Here is a 21,594-nt window from a genome sequence, read left to right on the forward strand (position 1 = left end):
GTAATGACAAAGCTGCCAGACCTGATGCAATGGCAGCAGCAGCACTCCCAACAGACACTTGGGTCCTGCTGTTTTCAAAGAGGAAATGAAGTGCTGGCTCAAATTCAGAGCAACTTGGCTTTGCTTCAGCTTCATTACAGATTTGGGCAATCAATCCCCCCTTCTCCAACCCCACTAACCAAAACCACACGATTTGGAACACAAGGAACGCTGTGAGGGGGAGCTTTTACTTGCCATGGGTTAAGGCAGCAGCACTAGAATCACAGAGCCATTCAGGCTGGGGAGGACCAACCACTGACCTAACACAGCCAAAACCTGATACCAACTGATGCTGCAAGTTGCATCTGTTCCATGTCCCCAGACCCACCCATCTCACCTTATAAAACATGTCTCCTTCCTCCATCAGCTTGCTCAACAGGATGATCATGATGTCTGGTTTGGAGGTTGCCATTGCCCATGTTGCTGGACCTGTAGTGTACAGGATGCATGATGGGTAAAGAACTCATACAATGCAAGGGTGGTAGGAAGCTGGGTGGAAAAAAATACCCTGGGGTAGGAATTTCTGCTGGAGAGAACAACTTGGCAAGGTCAAAGGGCAGAGTGCTCCAAAGGATCGAGCTGACAATTCCTCTGGCACCTAAATTAACGTCATCCCCATTGCAGTGGTTTTCCTTTGCAGTCATTAAGGCTAATCCCAATGGTCTGGGAAAGGATGGAGCCATTTCCACAAGAGGGCAGTGCTGAATGTGGAACAGGCTGAGATGGGGGAAACAAACTGTATTTAAAGGAAAAATCAGAGTGGTTATATAAAAACATTTCTGAATTCAAATCTATGGAAGTGTACTAGGAAATCTGCAGTTTGACTGTTGATAGGTGGTTTGTGGTTAAGTGCTTTGTGATTTCCAGCTTCACAAGACGTGAAAGACTAGAGTAGAAAATCCATTCAGGCAGAAAAAAATGACAAAGGAAAGGTCGTGTCTAAGTGCTGCTGGTGCTGAAGGCATCGCTGGGCTGGGGACGCTCTGGCTCTGCACAGGGGCCACCCTGCAGAGCCAGCTCGTATCTCAAGGAGTAATACTGGGAGGGAAGGGGTGGCAAAAATTTGAGGACAACTCATTAGTGTGGGTGAGAATAAGTCAACAATATTCTATAAGTAGATTCAGTACGTTTTGGGGGAAGGAGGTTAGTTTTTGAGTTCAAGTTATTCTCTGCAACAGTCATTAAAAAAATTATTTGAAGGTGAGGTAAATTAAAAGATTAGAGGTGTTGGGGACGCATGCAGGCTAAATCAAACAGGAGAAAGCAAGGCTGACAAAGCTATCAGATCGAAGCTGATGCTGACAGCAATGAGATATACCTCGTGGGCGACTCGGTAACGTCTGACAACCTTCAAAGAAAGGAGAAAACAAAAAGTTGTAGGAGAGAGGGGGAAAAAAATGGATGAAGGTGAAAAAAAAAAGAAAGGAAAAAAGCAGCTGTGAGAGGCAGGCAGCGAGGAAGCCAATGCACCAGCAAAATCCCCTTTCACAGGAAAACGTAACGTGAGCAGCTGTGTGGTGCAGTGCAGGTACACTGAGGTCTGGAAGCATACACAGAGCAAGTGAACGCAGCAGCTCACAGCAAGGCATGGACAGAGTACACTTGGCAACTCAGACTAGTAAAGATAGAAAAAGCATTACCAGAGGAAAGACCTTGCCAAAGAAACAGTTGTTTATTGATTAACTTTTGCTAAGTAATAAGACAGGAAAAAAAATAAACTCCCCATTTTATAAAGAGAACCAAGTAGTCCTGACTCGCCATCTGCTTTCAGAGTGCGAAGCAGCGGCTGGGACTGAGGCTGCCCCTGGGTTATACTTGTATTTTTTAAGATGCCAGCCCCACTGTTTGAGTCCTGCCTGAGCGCAGAGCCGATGGCAGTGCTCCCCTGTCCCTACCTATCTTTGCTCCTTTCTTCAGGAGGGTGACAACAACCGAGGTGTTGCGGCAGCCCACTGCTCTGTCGAGGGGCCGCATCCCACTGTAGTCAACGTGCTCGATCATGGCCCCATGGTCCACCAGGAACTGAACCTGCAATGAGAAGCCCAATAGTAGGTTTTGACTGGGTATGAGGAAGAAATCCTTCCCTGCAGTGGTGGAGAATCCCTGGCACAGGGTGCCCAGAAAAGTTGTGGCTGTCCCATCCATTGAAGTGTTCAAGGCCAGGCTGGACAGGGCTTGGAGCAACCTGGGATAGTGGAAGGTGTCCTTGCCCGTGGCACGGGGTGGAATGAGATGGTCCTTAAGTTCCCTTCCAACTCAAACTATTCTGGGATTCTCTGATCAGCTTCTATGGAAGCACCTTCCCATATGGAGGGCCAGGACTCCACGTGTTTATTGCTACGTCAAGCTGAACTGTATGATTTTATGGCTTTTACACCAACTGCCCATTTCCTCTGGGCGTATCACAGGCCACTCACCACCTCAGCATCGCCGTAGAACGCTGCCAGGTCCAGTGGCGTGCGGCCGTTCTTGTCCGCGTGGTCCGTGGCAGCTCCGCTCTCCACCAGGGAACGCACCACGGGCAGGTGGCCCTTCAGGCAGGCCCAGCTGAGGGATGTCAAGCCCTCTTTGTCCATCAGAGAAATAGAGGCACCTGAAAGAACAAGCAGCAGTTCACAGCTCTCCGTTGTTTAGCACCGTTTACCACAAACCCTCTGCTCAGCAAGGATGCTTGTTTTCAGAGAGCTCTGTACACAACTATTAATTCCTTTATTAACATTTCTCCCACCACAGATCCCACCCTCGTGGCAACTTCAAATACACTGATGGGAACTGTGGCAAACGAGTTGATTCACACCAAGCTGCAAACTTTTTCACGCCTACCTCTGCGAGCTTTCCTGGCAAACATCTGAGCAGCACAGTGGATCTGACTTCCCCCATCTGAGACATCATCTTTTTAACTGCTTTTTTTTTTTTAATCCAGCCCCATTCCAGCCTGTGTGAGTCAGAGATGAAGACCATTTTGCTGTTTCAGCAGGTCACCATGGGAATTAAGTCAATTCAGCTCAGTTCTCCTAAAAAAGCACATATTTTCCCTTCTTCACTCCCCTCCCCTTTACCCAAAAGTAACCATTTCCAGCAGTATTTCTCCCTGAACTCTACCCAATATAAATACAACGTTGTGGGATACACTACTGCCAACTGCAAGCCAAGGAGGGGGGGACCTGATGTCTTCTTGGATGAGGAAATGGCGCTGCTATACCAGTGGGTCAGTATTGCTCCACACGGCATATGGATGCAGATATGAGAGCTGAACAGCAGCTTTAAGTGAACACTCCTCTTCATGGCGTGAAGACAACTCCTGTTGCCATGGCACAGCCAGGTCTCTGGCTCTGGAGTGTGCAGAGATGATCTGTATCAGCTCTGCTCCTCCGAGGAGCTGCAGCTACCTGTGGGATGCTCCTGCCAGCAGCTGGGATGAATTGCTGCTGCAGTGCTTTTCTCCTGGAGGCAAACTCTAAACCTCCCGGCATGAGACTCCCTGCCTCTAGAATGTTCAGCAAGTGGGGGAGTGATGTGAATTTCCTGAACATTCCTGTTCATCCCAGCTGACATATCCCTGGCCGGCACAGGTTGCCCAGCTGAGAGCAGACTAAGAGGTCTCTCCGCTGGCACAAGCTGTTTGTGGAGGAGCACAGCACGGGGATGTTTGCTCCAGGTGTGTTCAGGAACCTCCGTCCAGAGCTCTCAACACAGCGTGGAGTGTCAGTGGGGGAGGTGGCAAACAGCGTCTGGGGCAATCAGGAATGCCAAGGTGGGACACAGACTGCAAGACGCAGGCTCAAGGGATGACCACGCAGAATCACAGACTGAGTCTGGTTGGAAAAGACCTTTAAGACCATTGAATCCAACTGTTCCCCCAGCACTGCCAAGCCCTCCACTAACCCCGTCTCCAAGTGCCACATCTTTAAATCCTTTAAATCCCTCCAGGGAGGGGGACTCCACAACTGCCCTCAGCAGCCTGTGCCAGGGCTGAACAACCCTTTTAGTGAAGAAATTATCCCTCCCCTAAACCTCCCCTACAGCAACTTGAGGCTGTTTCCCCTAGTCCCTTGTTCCCTGAGAGCAGAGCCCAATCCCCCAGCTGCCTGCACCCTCCTGGCAGGGAGTTGTGGAGAGCAAGAAGGTCCCCCCATAGCCTCCTTTTCTCCAGGCTGAGCCCCCTCAGCTCCCTCAGCCACTTCTTGTGCTCCAGATCCTTCCCCAGCTCTGTTTTCTTCTTTGGACACTCTCCAGCACCTCAACACATTGCCAGCCTTCTCTCACGTTGCCCACACTGCACCCAGGAGCCATTCTGAAGCTCTGGGAAAGCCCCTCCAGATGATCCTGAGTTGACCCAAGCCCAAATTTTGCTCAGGATAAAGCCTCGTTTCATTCCTGCTTACTTGAACCAGCTTTGCATTCAAAGCATGAAAGTCTTCTCTTATACTTTCCCTCTGACTCTTCTGGAGCAGGTGAGAAAGTTCCTGCAGTAAGAGGGAAGCCTGGAAAGCCATGTCATCACTCAACCTTCCCACTCATTTCCATTCCAGTGGAAGAGACACTCCACACCACAGGGTGACACAGACAGACTCCAGGGTACCCCTGCAGCAGAGCCAGCTGAAGGTCTAAGCAAGCAGACAACAGTAATGCCAAGAGGCTGCTTGAAGGCAGGCTGGGCATAACCTTCAGAGGCAGCTCTGGCTCCCAGTACAGCCTCTGCTTGACTCCAAAGGCATCCTTCATCCTTCAGGGATCTCTGACTTATTCAGCATTGAGGCAGTCAGACAGGAAACAAATGGATGGTTTTAAGGGCAAGTGGCTTAAGGTGATCTCATGGGATTGATCTCTCCTGCAGCGGGAAGGATTCCATCTGGGTAAACCCAGTTTGCTTCTGGGAAGGGCTGGGAGAGCTGCTCCTTCCCTAAAAAAACTAACTGCAAGTGTTTCTTATGGAATGACTTGGGTTGAAATGGACTTTAAACACCACCCAGTTCCACTCCCCTGCCATGGGCAGGGACACCTTCCACTACATGAGGTTGCTCCAAGCCCCATCCAACCTGGCCTGGAACATTTCCAGGGATCCAGAGCCAGTCAGAGCTTCTCTGGGCAACCTGTGCCAGGGCCTCGCAACTCTAATCATAAAATATTTCTTGCTTCCATCTAGCCTGGTGATTTAATGATCCATCAGGCACAATGAGCCCACTTAAGTCAAAAAGAAAAGATTGACACGTGGAGCACCAAAAAGCTGCAGGGAGTGGCCAGGATGTTGGATGGATTCTGAACAGAGGATGCACCCAAAGCTGCAGTGCCCAGGCAGGGTAACCCCCAAGGGATGATGCTCAAGAAAAACACCAAGGCATAGATTTTTGCAGGAAAATGAGATTCAGAATCAAGCTCCCTCCAAATGGAGCGAGCACGAGGAATTATTTTGCTTTGTGTCACACAGATCTGTATAAATATCAGCTTTAGCAGAGCTGCCACCAGGGAAGTTTACTAATTCCCTGTTCACACCCCCATTATTTCTGGGTGTTAAGCCACAGGTAACTCTGAAATTTTGGGTTTCAAATTGATTGATGACCGCAACTTTGCTAATAAAATGTGTTTACAAACGCTGACTGCATTAATCAAGTACAGTCAAATGAGATTTGCTTTGCAACACACTAACTAATGCTTATGGCTTATGATTCACACACTTTGATTTTAATGAAACCTTGAGCAGGATTGTCAAAGCCATTTTAATTAAATGCACTGTGTATCATTGCACTCTGCCCAGGCTTAACTTTTCAGGACCACGTGTTACAGTCTTTGCAGTGCAATTTATTATGATATTTAGAAGAATGGACCTCTTAAAGTAAAAATTTCCTTATTTTTGACTTTTTGGGCTCTCAAAGAGTGTCCAAAGAGCCAAAGAAACATTATGTGCATTTGCTGATGATCCCACAGCCCAGATTATCTTGTATTTTCAACCTCCTCTGAATGAGTTAGTCTCAAGCAGCATGCACAGTTCTCAAGTTTGGGGACAAAAAACCCCACCTTATTTTAAGCCTTTAAACACAGATTTATTAGTCAAGCTGAAAAAGGGGCCACATTTAATCTTGAAGATGGAGAGTGTTAATTTGAGATTTAAAAACAACAGAAGACCAGAAAAGAATTAATTGAATTAATTCCTAAAAAGCTCAAACTGATCTTTGTCACATCCCTGTGCAGGTTACAGCACTGAGCAGCAAGGATCCCACTGGCTGTGGCTCAGAACAGACAGATGGGAATGAGAAACTTGTTCTTGTAGATTTTACAGAGAAAAAATGTTCTTAACAACTATTACATAAAATATTCAAGTGTCTCACTCTTTGGCTAAGAGGTCAGACATAGGCAGTTACGAGATGAAGGAAATATCCTTTCCCAAAGAGGGATCTTACCTGGAATAAAAGTATCAAATAACAACACAACAATGCTATTTCTAGGAAAAAAAAAAATACCCAACCAAACCAACATTGGCTATTTGTCCAAAATAAAAGACAAAGAAGCCTCTAAGGAACAGCAGTAATCAGAACTGATTGTGTTTTCACAGGCAGCAAATTGTTCCAACTCACCTCAAGCAGGTACAGCAAGAATGAGCAAAACTGACCCATGTTCCTGTTGGCTGAGTAACCCTCAGTGAAAGAGAGTCATCACTGAAAGGACTGAGCACAGAGGAAGCTGTGGGTACAGAGCAGGCTGATTTATTTTCAGCAAATTCACCAAATCCTTGTCTGTGCTGGGGCCTTACCCTCCTGTTGGTGCTGGTGTCAAAAATGTGGGTAACAATACGAGAGCTAAAAATGGAAGTGTTACCACGTGTCCCCAGCTCTTGCCTGGCTGCCCTTCCGCAGCAATGCCGACGGTTCAATCGCATCTTGTGTTCATTTTTGTCTACAGGGAAAGTTCTCAGCGTGGTTCAAGGGCACATTCTTAAACCACTGCTCAAAGCATCTGTGGTTATTTTATTTGCTAACTCAGATGCGTGGTTTTGAGGCAGAGAGCACCAAGCAGGTAACACAACCGCCAGTCAAGATTAAGGCTATGACTATTCCAGCCTCGTTGTCCAATGAGCTGGACATGGTGCTCTCCCAGCTGTGGGATTACAATCCACACCCTGACATCACGAACTGCAGCTGAGCTGGAGCTGGTGTGGTGGGATGTGCCATGGCTGGTCCCCAACACCTCCCAACACGTGCTCTAACCTTGTGCAAGCAGAAACTCCACAGTGCCCAGGTGTCCCTCAGATGCAGCCATCATCAGGGGTGTCCGGCCCTGCTTGTCTGCCATGTTCACATCAGCACCGTGCGTGAGCAGGAGATCCACGATCTGCAACACACCAAGCCAGGACATAGGTTACACATGGCAACCCAGCTAAGAAGATGCCAGAACCAAGGAAGAGCAGAGCAGATCCCACATTCTGAAAACTCTCACCCCTCCAGGCATGGTGCCCTCTGGGATTGCTGATGGATGATTAGGGATTATGAGAAGGAAGAGAGGTATAAGGACAGGAAAAATATTCTTCTAAGTCATACGCATCCCATTTGCTTCTCAAATGGTGAGATAACCAGAGCAGCTGTGGCTGCCCCATCCCTGGAAGTGTCCAAGGCCAGGCTAGATGGGGCTTGGAGCAATCTGGGATAGTGGAAGGTGTCCCTGCCCACGGCAGGGGGATGGAATTAGGTGGTCTTTTAAGATCTCCAACCCAAACCATTCCATGCTTCTATGATAACACAGGACTTAAGCAAAGCTGTCTGTAGCCAGCCAGAACTTGGGGCGATTGAAGCATCAGTATCCCTTCTTTTCGCTCTGATCATTCCCCAAAAGAGCTGGGGCTTGTCTTCTCCATGCGTATTCCAGCAGGACAGAAGGGATGGCCTGACCCAACATCTCTGGCCATCCCAGGGCCCAGGACCCCACTCACCTGCCAGTGGCCCTGTCTGACGGCGCTGAAGAGCGGGACAACGCCCCGGCGGTTGGGCTGTGCCACCGCGGCGCCCTGCTCCAGGAGCAGCCTGCACACCTCCAGCTTCCCGCGCCCTGCGGCCGCCGTCAGAGCTGCACGACAGAGGAGAGCAGTCAAGGGAAGAGCCACATGCTCAGGGGAGTGTTCTCCTACCCAGAGCTGGGTCTTTCTGCTGGATACCAAAGTGATGGGGCCTGAAATGCCAAACCTATCTCACGGCAGGCAAAATGAACAAAGAAAATGGGCTGGATTGGTACAGTTTCAACTCCTGTCATTTTAGTTACCTCAAAGGTCAACTCTTCCATGAAAAGTTTGCATAATGTCACGGAAAAAGGCTGTTTAGGACAATCAGATTTTATTGTTTTCTGCAAGTCAGTGAAACAGGATGAGAACCACGAGAAGTATAAAATAATCTACAGGCATGTGTGACTGAGGTTCAAGGGGTGTCTGAGATTCAAATGTGACTGAGGTTAAAAGTGTGACTGAGGTTCAGGTTTGGCTGTAAAGAGATGTGATCATGAATCCATTATTGTTTTCCCTACTGCCAAAGCCATAGGCTGTGAGGCCGAATGTGTCTGAGTAGGGGCACAATATCCAGACAAAACACAGGTCTTCAGGTATTTGACAAGACCTTCAGCAACTTGTCCTTGCCTCATCTCACCATGACTACAAGGGAGCAAGTGAGGGATCAAGCAGGAGGCACTGACAGATCCCGCCAGCCACTGATGTCAGTCACATTTGCGGCTTTCCTTTGCCCAAATAAGTACAGAGCAGTGTAATCCAGATGGAGGACTTTTATTTTCCATATCCCACTTCACCCTGTAGATCTTTGAAACCAGGGAAACAATTGGAAAGCAAAATAGGATGGATTTGTTCACCTGTTTTCCAAGAAGAACACTATTTCTGGGCTTTGCTTCCGGCCAGGGCTGATCCTACCAGCCAGGGTCTTGGTGCAAACCCAAAAATATCTTTCATTTTCGTGTGCTCATGATACTACAGGTGGGTAGAAGCAACACCTGAGAGCTCTTTCCCTGACAAAATGTGCTCTGATAACTCAGAAGTGTGGTTGAGTTAGAGAACACACATTCAATCTGAAAATAGCTCCAAGTTCAGGACCTGCTGGTGACTTGTTTCAGTATTAATTTTAGACTTTCTGGTTCCTCCCTCTCCCTAACTTTCTGTGCACTTCAGCACAGCTCCACTGGCTCCACGCTCTGCTGCTTCTGGTAGGAGTTGGAGCAGAAGGTGGGAGTCTATTTCTGACTGATGTCGCTTGTTTTTTCTTTGAAGTACATTTCTGTGGGTTGGCTGATTACAAGGTGTTGATGGCTTTCCAATTGCACCACTGTTAATGTTGGGGGATTTAATTAATTCTCAATTCTCTTCCACATTGTGGCTGAATTTTCTTCTCTTGGGGTTGAGAGACACCAAGAGTTAAAAGAAAAATCATTTTGCTGCCACAAGCAGAACATTCTGCAAAATCTATAATCAGATCCATGTGGGTTTTAAACGTAAGCTACAAATATAGAAGGAGGCAGAGGGATGGGCATGCAGGGCTGCTGGGTTCTATTTCTAAACCTGCCTGCACTTGAAATGTTGCAGGTTAATTTGAGGTATTTTACATCAAAATTACTTATGTTTGCAACAATGAAAATATTGTAAATCACTCTAGAGTTTGGTGTTTGTTAGGAAATGTTCTTTGGAGAAAACTTTACTGAAACGATCCATGATTATCTCCACTCCCCCTTGCAGTCCCTTCTGCCTGCACTGACACATCCTTCTGCTGCTCTGTTCCTCAGGGTCCAATCAACTGGTGTGGGTATGTGACTCCAGCCTGTCCTTTGCAGCTCCAGCTCAAGGGAAGCTCAAAAGCTCCTGTGCTACTGAGCAGCCAGACCTTGCTCCTCCAGGAGGAACTATGGAGGATGGAAATGGGCTGGTTTGAAGTTTTACTGTCTGCTGGAGAGCTCTCATGGCCCAGCACAACCAAGGTGAGTCCACTGAGCCCAGCCAAGGAGCAGCAACCAGGATCCTGGGCTGGTAAACAGGAATGTTCATTTTGCAGCTTTTCCATGAGGATGTAGTGCCAGAAGAACAACTCACCGTGCAGTAACCAAGTCTTGGCATAAACACCACACAACAGCTGCTGTGTTTCTCAAAACAGCTCTAACAGAGCCTGAGACTGGGTTCAGGTGTGGATGTGCCCATCTCCGTCAGCAAGCAACGTCAAGCCATGGCCTCCTACACCAGGGATCTGCAACAGCATATTCTGCTTCTGCTGCTGTGTTTTCTTGTGGAAAAAACAACTTTATCTGGAGAAGGAATCATTAAATTGCTCCTATCCAGCACATGTATCTGTTTCACAGCCTGGCAGCAAGACAAACAGCTTGCCGGAGATGTTTTTTGCACCTCCAGCTCTGATGGAGATAGCATAAGTGACTCAGAGACTTTTCTGCTGGGTTTTGATATTAGTTTTGTCCCAGGGGGAAATACTCCATCTGGAGTTGGCTATAGCGTGCTGTCAGCAGTTCCTAAACTTATGATGTCACTTGGCACTGCCATTTGGATGACATCAGGCTGATATCATCGAGCCAGGCACTCGACTCTGCTCTGTGGAAGATGAGACATGAGTAACAAGTATCAAAACCCATACAAGCCAGGATTCAGATTTTTAGAGCAGATTGCTATTTTTAGGTGGAAACCCGCATTTCTCTCCAAATTTATTTAAACTCTCTATTTACTTTTGGGAAAATAATACAATTATGTGAAAGAGAGTCTTGAGTTCCATATGAAGTTACACACTTGTTTCATGTAGACAAAAGGCTGCTCAGTGTGGTGGCTGGCTCATTTTTGCTCATTTTCCCATCTTACCTACTACCAATTTTAATGGTGTAAGTGGATATTCCTTTGACATGGCTCCCTAATTGTGTGTGATTTGTCACACAATTCCCAGCTGTCCCAGTTACTCAGAAACCCCCCTCTGACAGAGAAACTCTCAGACACCCAGTTAGTCCGTCTTTTGGGATTTTTGGAGGCAGAGGTGTGGGACAACAGAGATGGAAACAGGCAGGTTGGGAATGTCAGAGCTACCCAGGACATGGCAGGACGGGACGGGAAGGGAAGGGCTATCTGTAGTGCCTGATGCTGTCCATGAGGTTACTTTGCAGGGAGACATCTCAGTGGCTTTTGATCACACTCTGAAGGGATTGATCACTGTTTTATTTACAAGACAGTCCTTGTGACCCAAACACCAGAGACCCTTTTGGAAAATCCATTTGAGGACTGGCCACAGTGACTCACACTGTGAGTCACTGGTACAAAGCTGCTGTCCCATCACCAATGCTCAGTCATTTCACTGGGCTAATTCCACAGCCAATTTCTTTTTTCTCCCATGACACCCCAGGGACACTTTGAAATTGCTTATTAATTGTTGCCTCTATTTTGTCTAATAATGGCCCGATGCCCTTGCTGCTGTTACATTCCCATGGGTGCAGAACTGGCTCTTTCCCCAGTGCCCTGCGAGTGGCCCAGAGCAGCACAGCCAGGCTCCTTCCCAGGATACCTCATCCCTCAAGCTTTGTCCTTTAGAGCTCAGGACAATGCCCTCTGATAGACTCCATTCATCACATGGCTCTAATAAGGCCACACTTTCAAAGATACAGGTACAAATGAGCACAAAATACAACCCTGCTCCCCCCCCGCCTCCTCCAAATCAGAAACAACCTGAGCAAAGGCTGAGCCACACCCCAGCCAGCCCTCGTCCCCTTGGATCGTGTCATTTCTAAGCAAAGCTGACAGAATCACAATCCATGCTCCATTCCCCAGACAGGAACATTACCTGGGTGTATTAACCTGACAGGAACATCACCAGTGATGCAAATGGATAAGTGAGTTGAGTACAAATGGCAAAAGATAATATTTATGAGGTTGTTGCAGTTAAAAGCTAACAACTCCAAGTTGGAATGTCTCAAAAAAGAGAGATTTTAGTGGATTTAAAGGGGTGGATTTAAAGCTGTCCTTTTTTTTCCTGTAAGAAGTTAGGAAAGAATGGATTCTGTGTTGTACCTATCAATGCAGAAATGCAATACTGCACAAAAGAATATTTTTTTAACTACCTCTGCTTAAATAATGAGGAGTTTTCAGAAAATCAATGGATACTTTAACAATCACAGTGCTGCATGTAATGGGGAGGTGGAGAGAGAAACAAGGAGATGCTTTGGATAAGTATGCCCAATATCAAGAGAGAAACCACAGAATTGCACGTCCATCTCATGTTTCAGAGAAATCAGTGACTGGTCAGAATGCCCCATGTCTCATGCTCCTGAGAAGAGCCAGGAGCTGCAGTAGCTCAGGATTTTCAAAACCTAAACTTCTCTGATTTACTTAAGCTGAGTGCAAGCCTCATGCTGACACCTGTAAATCACCTGGAATCAAAACAGAGGAACTGATCCCTCATCAGAACAATGCCAGGGATCAGGGATGCACCAGGGGACTGAGAGGCCGTGAATACAAACACAAACATGCACAAAGAAGCTGCAACTTCTACAGAAATCACCTGTCTCTCCCCAAAGGCTGTCAAAGCTGTTGATCTGTGCTCTCTCCACCTCTTCTTCATCTTTTTCTGGAAGATCGAGCAGGTAGGAGACGATCTAAAACAAAACGATGTGTCAGATCATGAACTTGAATGTGTTACACAGGAACTGCTGACACCGTCACACGAGCTGCTCGGAATACACAGAGGGAAGGGAACAGTCTCTGCCTGGCACCCTGAGATCAAGGATATATTCTTCCTGAGATTAATCACTGAACCTGCTGCCCTGTACAAGCAAAAAACCCCAACCAAATGTCTTGATATGACGGCACGTGATGAGACTTGGCAGGGTCAGTTCCCTGTGGGACTGTGTCTGCTCTGTTGGAGATGACCTGGTGTGTGCAGCGGATGCATCTCCTGGAGGAGGTGAGGCTGAGAGGAGGTATTTGGTAGGAAAGAAACCCATTCTCAAGGAAAGGAGAAGGAACAGGGGCTGCCATTGGTCGCTGGGGCTCTGCAGAGGGGACTAGTGGCAGTGGTGGGCTTGGCACTGGGTTGGACTCAATGACCTTATAGGTCTTTTCCAACCTAAATTATTCTACACATAATTTTCCCCATCAGAAATCTTTGTCAGGATGGCAGGAGGAAGCTCTCCCCGACACCCAGTCCAAAGTTACATGTTCTCACACTCCCCATCCACGCTGGAGGAGTGGTGTAGGCAATGTGCTGTTCATCCACCTTATTATCCCTGCTTAAAAGTTTATTCCATAAGTTTATTCTGACAACTTAAAGGCTTGTTATGTTTCCTCTCCTGGACACCTGCCCAGACCACAGGGTTTGCCAAGGGATCGGTGAACACTGGGATGGGATGGGGAGGAAGAGCAGGACAGAAGTACTCTGGACTCCACCTCCAGATGCTCTTTGTGAGTGGGCAGGAAAGGCTCGACCCCTGGTTACCCTCCCCACAGAAGCAGGGTAGGCCCTACCTCGGTGTAGCCCATGCTGGCAGCGGCGATCAGGGCCTGCTGGATTGCGTGGCTCTTCTTGAACACTCCCTGCTGCTGCCCAGCCATGCTCCAGTCACACTGGATCAAGAACTTCACCACCTCCAAGTGTCCCCTGAGAGCGGCGTGGACCAGGGCGCACTGTCCATTTTTGTCCAAATGATCCACCTCGAAAAGAGATGACAAAATACAGTTAAACCAAATCATGCGCAAAAAATCTTTGCCTCTTCAGAGTTTCCAATCCCAATTTCAAAATAATGCCACATGTGCAAAATGCGCATTTTTCTAGTAAACGATCACTTCCATGACCAGAAAACAAACATTTCCAAAGCAATGTCCCAGGCTCCGGCATCATCTCGGCCACAAATGTTTGCTTTGGGGAAGCTATCATTATTTTTTTTAGGTTTCTTCAGTTTTCTTCAGACTAAAAGACTACAAAAATATTTTTTCCTTTGTGTCCTGAAGTCCAGCATTCAAATGTTCTTGTGCGTTGGAAATCACACTGGTATCATCTCCTTTAGCCAAATCTACAAAAGGAAAACCAGCTTGTTGTCCAGGTATCAGCTCTTTTGAGAGTCCCAGAAGTGCCTCAGCCTGCAGTCAGACACCGTAACGTGAACTCAGTGCAGGCACAGTCAATAGAAAATAGAGACAGTGCTTGACAGCTCTGGAGGAACTTATTTGGTTGTATTTTGGGGCACGGTTTCCACTTGATGCCTGAATACATCAGGTAGGATTTCTAGATGCTATCCCAGTAGCAGGAACTTGAAGAACACAAGAAAGGCAGGTCAATTATCATTGTCCTGCTGGTTAACCCCTTCTGTGCTCTGCAATGTACTATTTGCCATAAAAATAATAAATAATTATCATATAACGTATTTTACTAATATTAATTCATAGAATCACAGAATGGTCTGGGTTGGAAGGAATCTTAAACACCAGCTCATTCCACTCCACTGCCATGGGAAGGGACACCTCCCACTGTCCCAGGTTGCTCCAGGTTCCATCCAACCTGGCCTTGGACACTTCCAGGGATGGGGCAACCCCAGCTTCTCTAGGTGACCCATGCCAGGGCCTGACCACTAAATTACAGTAGTATAACACATATGAGAAATATTTCATATACTGTAACACATTCACATTAATAATATGTCAATATTTCTCCTTTCTCAACTACTGCAGTAATCAATATTGCAGTTTTCTGCCAATATCTCAGTCTTTCAAACTACACCGAGCTGTGTTTTGGGGGTATTTCCTCAGTACTGTTAGGGATATTCAAGGAAAACTATGAGTGGCAGGACTTCTGTCACTAAACTCTCTCAAAATATCCAACAAAAGCAAAATTCCTTTTTTCCTTCATACTGTTCTCACATTATTACAGACAACACAACCCAGCAAGATCTAAACAGTCCCTCAGTCATCCTGACATCCGTACCAAAACTACACAAACCCATATTTTGCCTTTTGAACTGAAATTAAACATACAGAGAAACCACAAATTGTTTCCAGGAGGCTCCACTTCAAAAATCAGCACAATTTTCTTCTTCAACGAAGTATTTCAACTTGTCTTATTATATACAATTAAAACTCCGAACACTCATCACAAAGCTAAACAAAGGGGATTTTTCTAGGACAAGTTGATGGAAATTTTTGGAAAATGTGTCTCGGGGAGATATTTAAAGAATGTTTTGTGCTGGAAAAGCAGTGTTGCCATTTTAACCTTGTGAGGTTCAAGGAGTTCTCCAGAAATCTTGTGCAGGTCACCAGTGCAGCGTCACTAGGCAGCTCCTACCTCAGACCTGAATTCCAGACACCAATTACTGCCTCTCAGGAGTTGGTGTCAGTGTAGGACTTTTAAACCCACTGTGTTTTAGCAGAAAAAACAACACCAAAAGCAGCCTCCTGGCTTCATCTGCTGGAGGATGCTCCCTAGCCAGTGTTCCATGTCCTGCCTGCAGCTCCTACCCAGCCTTGAACAGATGTGGAACAGTTTAGATCAGCTTTTGAGCAATGTGGCTACTTCACCTTGGCCCGTTTCTTGCACAGCAGCACCACAATGCTCAGGAACCCAGCGGCGGCCGCGTAGCCCAGCGGGGTCAGGCCACTCTCTGAAGCAGCATCAACGTTGGCCCCAAACTCCAACAGCAAAGCCACCATCTCCACGTACCCCAGGTGAGATTGGACACACAGGATGGGGGCATTGTTCAGAACTTCCGTCCGGTAATTCACGTTTGCACCTCCTAAAATCAGCAACCGACTGACCTGCGCAGGGAAGGAGAGCTGTTGGCTGAGCTTTATGGAGAGACAGGAGTTTATCGTAAGGGCAACACTGAAACATAAACCAGGGCCCTGGGCACATCTCCAAACAAACAGCAAAGGACATAAAATGCTGAGTAAAAACATTTGCCCAATAGATGGTCCCATTTTAAGTAGATGGAGCAGTTTAATCATTCCCCAAGTGGCTAGGAAGTGGTCTGAAGGGTGCAGCCACCCTTTGTTTCGGAGCAAAGACACTCCAGCCCCACGGCAGCAGCTGGGGACATGGCAGGCATGGGGAATCAAAACACAGCTGTAGAGAGCTGTACTCAGCATCCTTCCCATGGGATCCCTCTCTAGGGCTGGTTTGGCTGCCCCACTGCGTGGCTCCCTCTGCACTCGGCACCAGTGGAAAAGGCTCTACCTGATGCTGGAGAGTGACAAGGAAGGGACATGGGGACAGACACTGAGCCCATGTTGCCTGGGTGGGAAGGACCTGGGACAAACATCCTTCCATGTCAGAAAACAATTCCAAACCTGTATCTCTTGTCTGAAATCCTTTCTGCTGTAGAGATGGGCTCACTTAAGTCAATACATTCATATTACCACTGTAAAAGAAGTGCCTGAACCAGCACATGAGCACATGCTGTTGGATTTGCTGTTACCTCAGAGTTCATGCCTACCTAAGCCAGAGCCCTTTATATGAGCTGTCAAGTTCCAACATCAGTTGTCGCATTCCACATCTTCGGGAAGGAAAAATCCCATTTTGCACAGGCACAAACTCACTATTTGCTCATTGCAAGGAAAAGGAGATCCCTGGTCAAAGTAGCAGAGTTGAGGGACCACCCCAAATGGTAAAAAAATCTCAAGTGGACTGAAGGCCTCTCCTCAGCTCAGGATAAACACTCAGCAAACTGCTCAGGCTGCCCAGGACACTGGACTTGGCTCCAGTGAATACTCTGCATGGTCACCGCCCATTGCTGGAGCTTCTTGTGTGAGGTCTGAAGCCCCCAGTTCTCGTCCCCCTCCTCCAGTACCTTTATGTTCGGGGTGTAGAGATTTCTCAGAGATGCCAAAGCCATTGAAAGACCTTCAGTACTGTAGGAGATCCAAAGGCCTTGCAGGATAGAGGAAGATACCCCAACTTTTTTACTCAGACCCTGAAAAAGAGAAAGTAACTTAGATCCAAGCTCACAAATCTGCTCAGTTACACTGGGCAGATCATCCTGGGTCTCTGGACTTCAAAGGATTTTCAGGACAATAATGACTACACCCAAGATAATGTGACAATTTGCCATATCTGACCTTCACAATCAACTAATAAGCTTGCAGAAAATTACTTGTAAAGGTAGTAGCCATCTCCAAGGCCTAGGAAAGGCAGGATTAAACTCTGAGCAACCAGATCCATTCAACACCCTCACAAAATGTCACGTTAAGGAGCACAGATTGCTACTTCTTTTCTTTTTTAATAAAGTACACAGTATCTGCTCACAATAAGATAAATTCAGGAACTTTCAACGACAGCCGGGAGCAGCATGTCCTGGTCTCTTGTACCAGATTGTCTCCAGCCTTTCTAGTCGGTGTCCGTGATCACATTATACATAGCACACAGAATGTCTGACGTATTTTCCATCATCACTAACTGGCAGACCACAGTTAAGCAGGTTTCTCCCAGTGAACAGCTGGATGGAGGAGCAGAGGGCTGGGAAGGCCACTCCAGCAGGAGCCGTGCCGTGAGCATGCCCTGCCTGCTGCAGTTCTGCTGCTGGTTTCCCATGAAAGCCTGCTGGTTCCATGGAAACTGCACAGGCGTCTTTAATTCTATGTTGATAAGAAAACCCTGATTTCCACTTCCTTGCATGCCGGATGGTCATTTCCATCCCTGCAAAACAGCAGGATCCGGTTCCGGTTTGTGTGACTGCGACTGGGATGGTGATGGTGGAACAAAACCAGCAGCACAAGGTGGGATTTGTTTCCCCTGAAGGAAGATGTGCAGGAATCATCATCCCAACCCACTGCTGGACTCGGCTGCAACCTCTGATTCCTCTGTGTGAAAGATAATCTGCAGCATCGCCCTAGCCATCAACAGATTTGTCACTTGAAATGGTTTTATCACCAAAAGAAGCAATAGATTTGACAAGCTCTTATAAATAACAGCTCCATGTGCTTGTTTCCTTAAAATTCAGAGAGCTAAACCAAGAAAAATATCTGCTTGTGTTGAGGGAGAAAGAGCTCAAGAATTCGAGCCACTGTTAAATGCTGCCTTTGAAATGACACAACGCAGGACATTAGAGGTCAATATTAAATTTCATAAACTCAGGATGATGAAATTGGAAAGGGAAAGCAATTTATAAACAAAATAATTTAAAAATAGTTATACTACTATCAAGCCCATAAATGAGGTGCCTGAATCACCATCAGGACCAAGGAAAATGGTAGATATTTTGAAAATAGCCCTCTGAAGATAATCACAGATGCTGTAAAAATCTTAACTGTTGCATTAGAATATATATATATATACTTAGATATTAGTGCAAGACAAAAAAGGTGACATTTATCCTTTAAAGAAAAAAATACATTCAACACCATAATGATTCAGCTGCTGAAAAAAGCCTGCCCTATTTCTCATTTTACAGCTTGCATCTTCCTTTTCTAATTCCCTCTTCAGAACTGTGGAGCAGAGTGAATCCTTCAGCAAAAACAAATCCCAGCTTGATACAACATCAAACAAAAATATCATCAGTGGTTCCTACTTCATTGGGATCATCCAACATGAGACCAGGGTATGGCCTGACCATTTAAAAAATTTTGCCAACTCCCACAACCCCAGTATTCAAACAGTTGGTTTCTCCTGTCCTGTCATGTATGCAGCTGTCAGCATCCTTAATTTTCACCTTATCACTTCCTCTGCTATTTGGCCATTGGCACTTTACAGAATCCCAGAATTCCAGACTGGTTTGGGTTAGAATGGGTTACAGCCCATCCCATTCCACCCCCCTGCCATGGGCAGTGACACCTTCCACTAGACCAGTTTGCTCCAAGCATCACCCACTTCTGTATTACTGACATTTCAACTAATTTAAGATGAAATTAAAGCCTTCTCTTTGGCTGATTTGCAAAACATACGCCAGCCTGAAGTTTGGGTCCTCTTGTATCAGAGCCGCACATTTCTCTTGGTGCCCTTTTATTCCATGCCAGGCTTTTCAAGTTGGCTTTCCATGTGCTCCTGTTAAGACTGGTAACCTATTTAAAAAACTGAAACATTTGTACTTTTGCTTTTTTTCCCCCCTGAACTGTTTGAGGATGTTTGTGTTTAGAAGAGAAAGCAAAACCACCAGACCTCAGCCAGCAAGTGAAGATGGGAATGTGAAAGTGTCTTCCCACCACATGTCAGGTCAGCACTTTGTGTCTGTGCATCACTTACTTTTTTTACACCTGGAAATTCCAAGTGTTCCATCATCACCTTGCTACGGTACCAGTGGATTCAAACTAAGAAGGACTGGGGAAGGATAAATAAATTTTCTGAGATGTTTTATCAAAGTCTACCTCTATACCCAGTACTCCCTGTCTGGACAAAATGCTTTAGCTCTGTTCTAATATTCTCCTGGCTTCCTGATGAGTACATAAAATGGAATTATAATGGCACCGGGCCTCCATAAATACTTTCAAAATTAGGATCTTTGTGTCTACAGAAAGATCTTTGTGTCTGCTGCTGTAACATGGCAACTTGAGGAAAAACACCCTGAACTGATGACCTGACACGCTCCCTACTTGGCAGAAAACCCATGACCACACTGGTAATGGCTTCAGCAAAAGATCAGCCAGAATGAAAAGCCTGAATGGGAACAATGCTTGTTCAGAAACAAATACAGTCGGTAACAACTGGCAAAGAGGCTATGCATATACTCTTGGAAATATTTTCTTTAAAGAATGCTCAAGCTCTTAAACATGGTCTGCAATACTCCAGCCTAGTGCCTCCTTCAGAAACTAATGCAGCTCGTTTCACTGAGTAAAGACTCACAAATCCTCAGTAAATACTTGTTAAAATAAAGAAAAAAAAAATCTATTCAAGGAAAAGCAAAAGACTAAGTTACAGTTTCTCATCCAGCTAATTCAAACCCTTTCAAAACTTTGTAGTACTCCTAAACAACATTCTGCTATGCTTATCAGTCACTGTGACACTGATCTTCCTGCAGTGTTGGAAACCCAAGGATTCTGCTGAGTGATGAAGAACAGAAGGCTGGACTGACATTTGTCATATACTACCTGTCATTTTCTACCATTCTATATATTGCTCAATTAAACCTGGAATCTATGGGAAACTTGTCCACTTAATGAAAATTGTCATTTGCTCAGTGTCTTAATCCCTGTTAATCGGTTTCCACCATGGACGTGTGAAATGCAGAAGGTTTGCAACCAAATTCAGATATAAATGGCAGCTGAACAGTAAACTCAGGGCTGAATTTGGCTTTGGGAATGTAACTGAAAATGTGAAATTGATACCCTGAGGGGTAATGCACCAATCTGGGGTTCTTCCCTTTGGCTCCAGCCATTGCCTTCCCAAACAAGCAGACTTTGCTGCTACACCCGATGGTGAATCTGGCACAGGGAATACAATAAATAAATCCAACAGGACTGATACAAAGCAGAAATCAACTGTTTGCTCTAGGAAGAGAAACTGGAGTGCTGACGCTCTTAAGTCTATAAAATCATACAGCGACCAGATGAAAATACAGCCTTATTTTTCCTAGGGTTAAGCACCCACAGGTCCTAACAGTTGTAAGAAATTCTGTATTTCCTGTGACCTTACAAATCCACCCTCTCATTCCCACCTTCTGGTACCTGGGCCAGCAGGAAGAATGGTACTTTGTTTATGGGTCATATTGATACTCGCATCCAAGTGTGCCTTCCAATTGCCCAAGTCTTAAATGTCTGTGTGAAGAGTAAGATGGACCAATCAGCCAATCTCAACAACCATCAAATTTTCCCTTTACAGCCTCAATTTTGCATTGGATTCTTCAAAACGGCTCCTTTTAAGAGATTGCTTTTTTTCTAGATGCTGCTACAAGAACTTATCTTTCAGGGGAAGAAGCATCTTGTGGTAGAAGAGAAATTTTAGGTAAGGAGGCTATCCGCTGAATTTACAGTCTGAAGGAGGGTTTAATTTTAAGGATTTCTTAGATACCATTTTCTAAAGCTCACTTCTACATGCTTCAGCAGCCTCAAGCAATCACACTTCTTACACCAACCCCACAACAAGATGAGACTGAGTGCTGCCAGTGCTGGGGATGAGGTTGGCATAAACCTTCATTTGAATTTTTGTTACCTTAAAAATATGTGCTTTGAGAATGTGATGTCCCAGTTCAATAGTTTGCTGTCGATTTAATTTTCCTTCTTGTCGGGAAAACCAGAAGGCAAGTAGTGTGTGGCCACTCCTGAAATCAGAAGAAAAAGTATGTTAGTATTTCTGATTACACCAAAGAAACAACTTTTGAGGACAGTTTTTGCTTCTGCTAATCCTTCAACCACATCCAGCTTTGGGAAACAGAGCTGGCTGAATTCTCACTTGTAAACCAACAACTAATCGTGCCCTTTATTATTGGTGATCCCTGACAGCTCAACCTCCCCCCAGACATCAGCAGACAGCAAAAAAAGCCCCAATATATTTTCTGTGAGCAGATGTAAATTTAGAAACACCACAGGTACGATGTCATGAAAGCTGAAGTGTTACTTTTATAGTCATTTCGCAGAGGAGAACCACATTTGCAAAGCACGTAACCAACTTGAATATAAAATAAAAA

General features: G+C 45.9%; 1 protein-coding gene across 10 annotated transcripts in view; it reads right to left on the reverse strand.

Moving 5' to 3' along the window:
• Window positions 1–21,594, reverse strand: part of TANC2 (tetratricopeptide repeat, ankyrin repeat and coiled-coil containing 2) — a 195,641-nt gene that overhangs the window by 12,842 nt on the left and 161,205 nt on the right. For 8 of the 10 annotated variants that reach the window (XM_039564476.1, XM_039564478.1, XM_039564480.1 and 5 more), the window contains 11 exons: window positions 21,120–21,228; window positions 16,831–16,953; window positions 15,563–15,799; window positions 13,520–13,705; window positions 12,558–12,651; window positions 7,961–8,094; window positions 7,242–7,365; window positions 2,457–2,632; window positions 1,935–2,067; window positions 1,358–1,387; window positions 377–468 (listed from right to left, as the gene is read on the reverse strand). In XM_039564476.1, the coding sequence (XP_039420410.1) occupies window positions 377–468; window positions 1,358–1,387; window positions 1,935–2,067; window positions 2,457–2,632; window positions 7,242–7,365; window positions 7,961–8,094; window positions 12,558–12,651; window positions 13,520–13,705; window positions 15,563–15,799; window positions 16,831–16,953; window positions 21,120–21,228 (1,438 nt within the window). The remainder of the gene's footprint in view (window positions 1–376; window positions 469–1,357; window positions 1,388–1,934; window positions 2,068–2,456; window positions 2,633–7,241; window positions 7,366–7,960; window positions 8,095–12,557; window positions 12,652–13,519; window positions 13,706–15,562; window positions 15,800–16,830; window positions 16,954–21,119; window positions 21,229–21,594) is intronic. The other 2 variants (XM_039564482.1, XM_039564477.1) reach the window with 1 other exon arrangement.

The sequence above is a fragment of the Corvus cornix genome, chromosome 23 (genome assembly GCF_000738735.6).
Source record: "Corvus cornix cornix isolate S_Up_H32 chromosome 23, ASM73873v5, whole genome shotgun sequence".
NCBI lineage: Eukaryota > Metazoa > Chordata > Aves > Passeriformes > Corvidae > Corvus > Corvus cornix.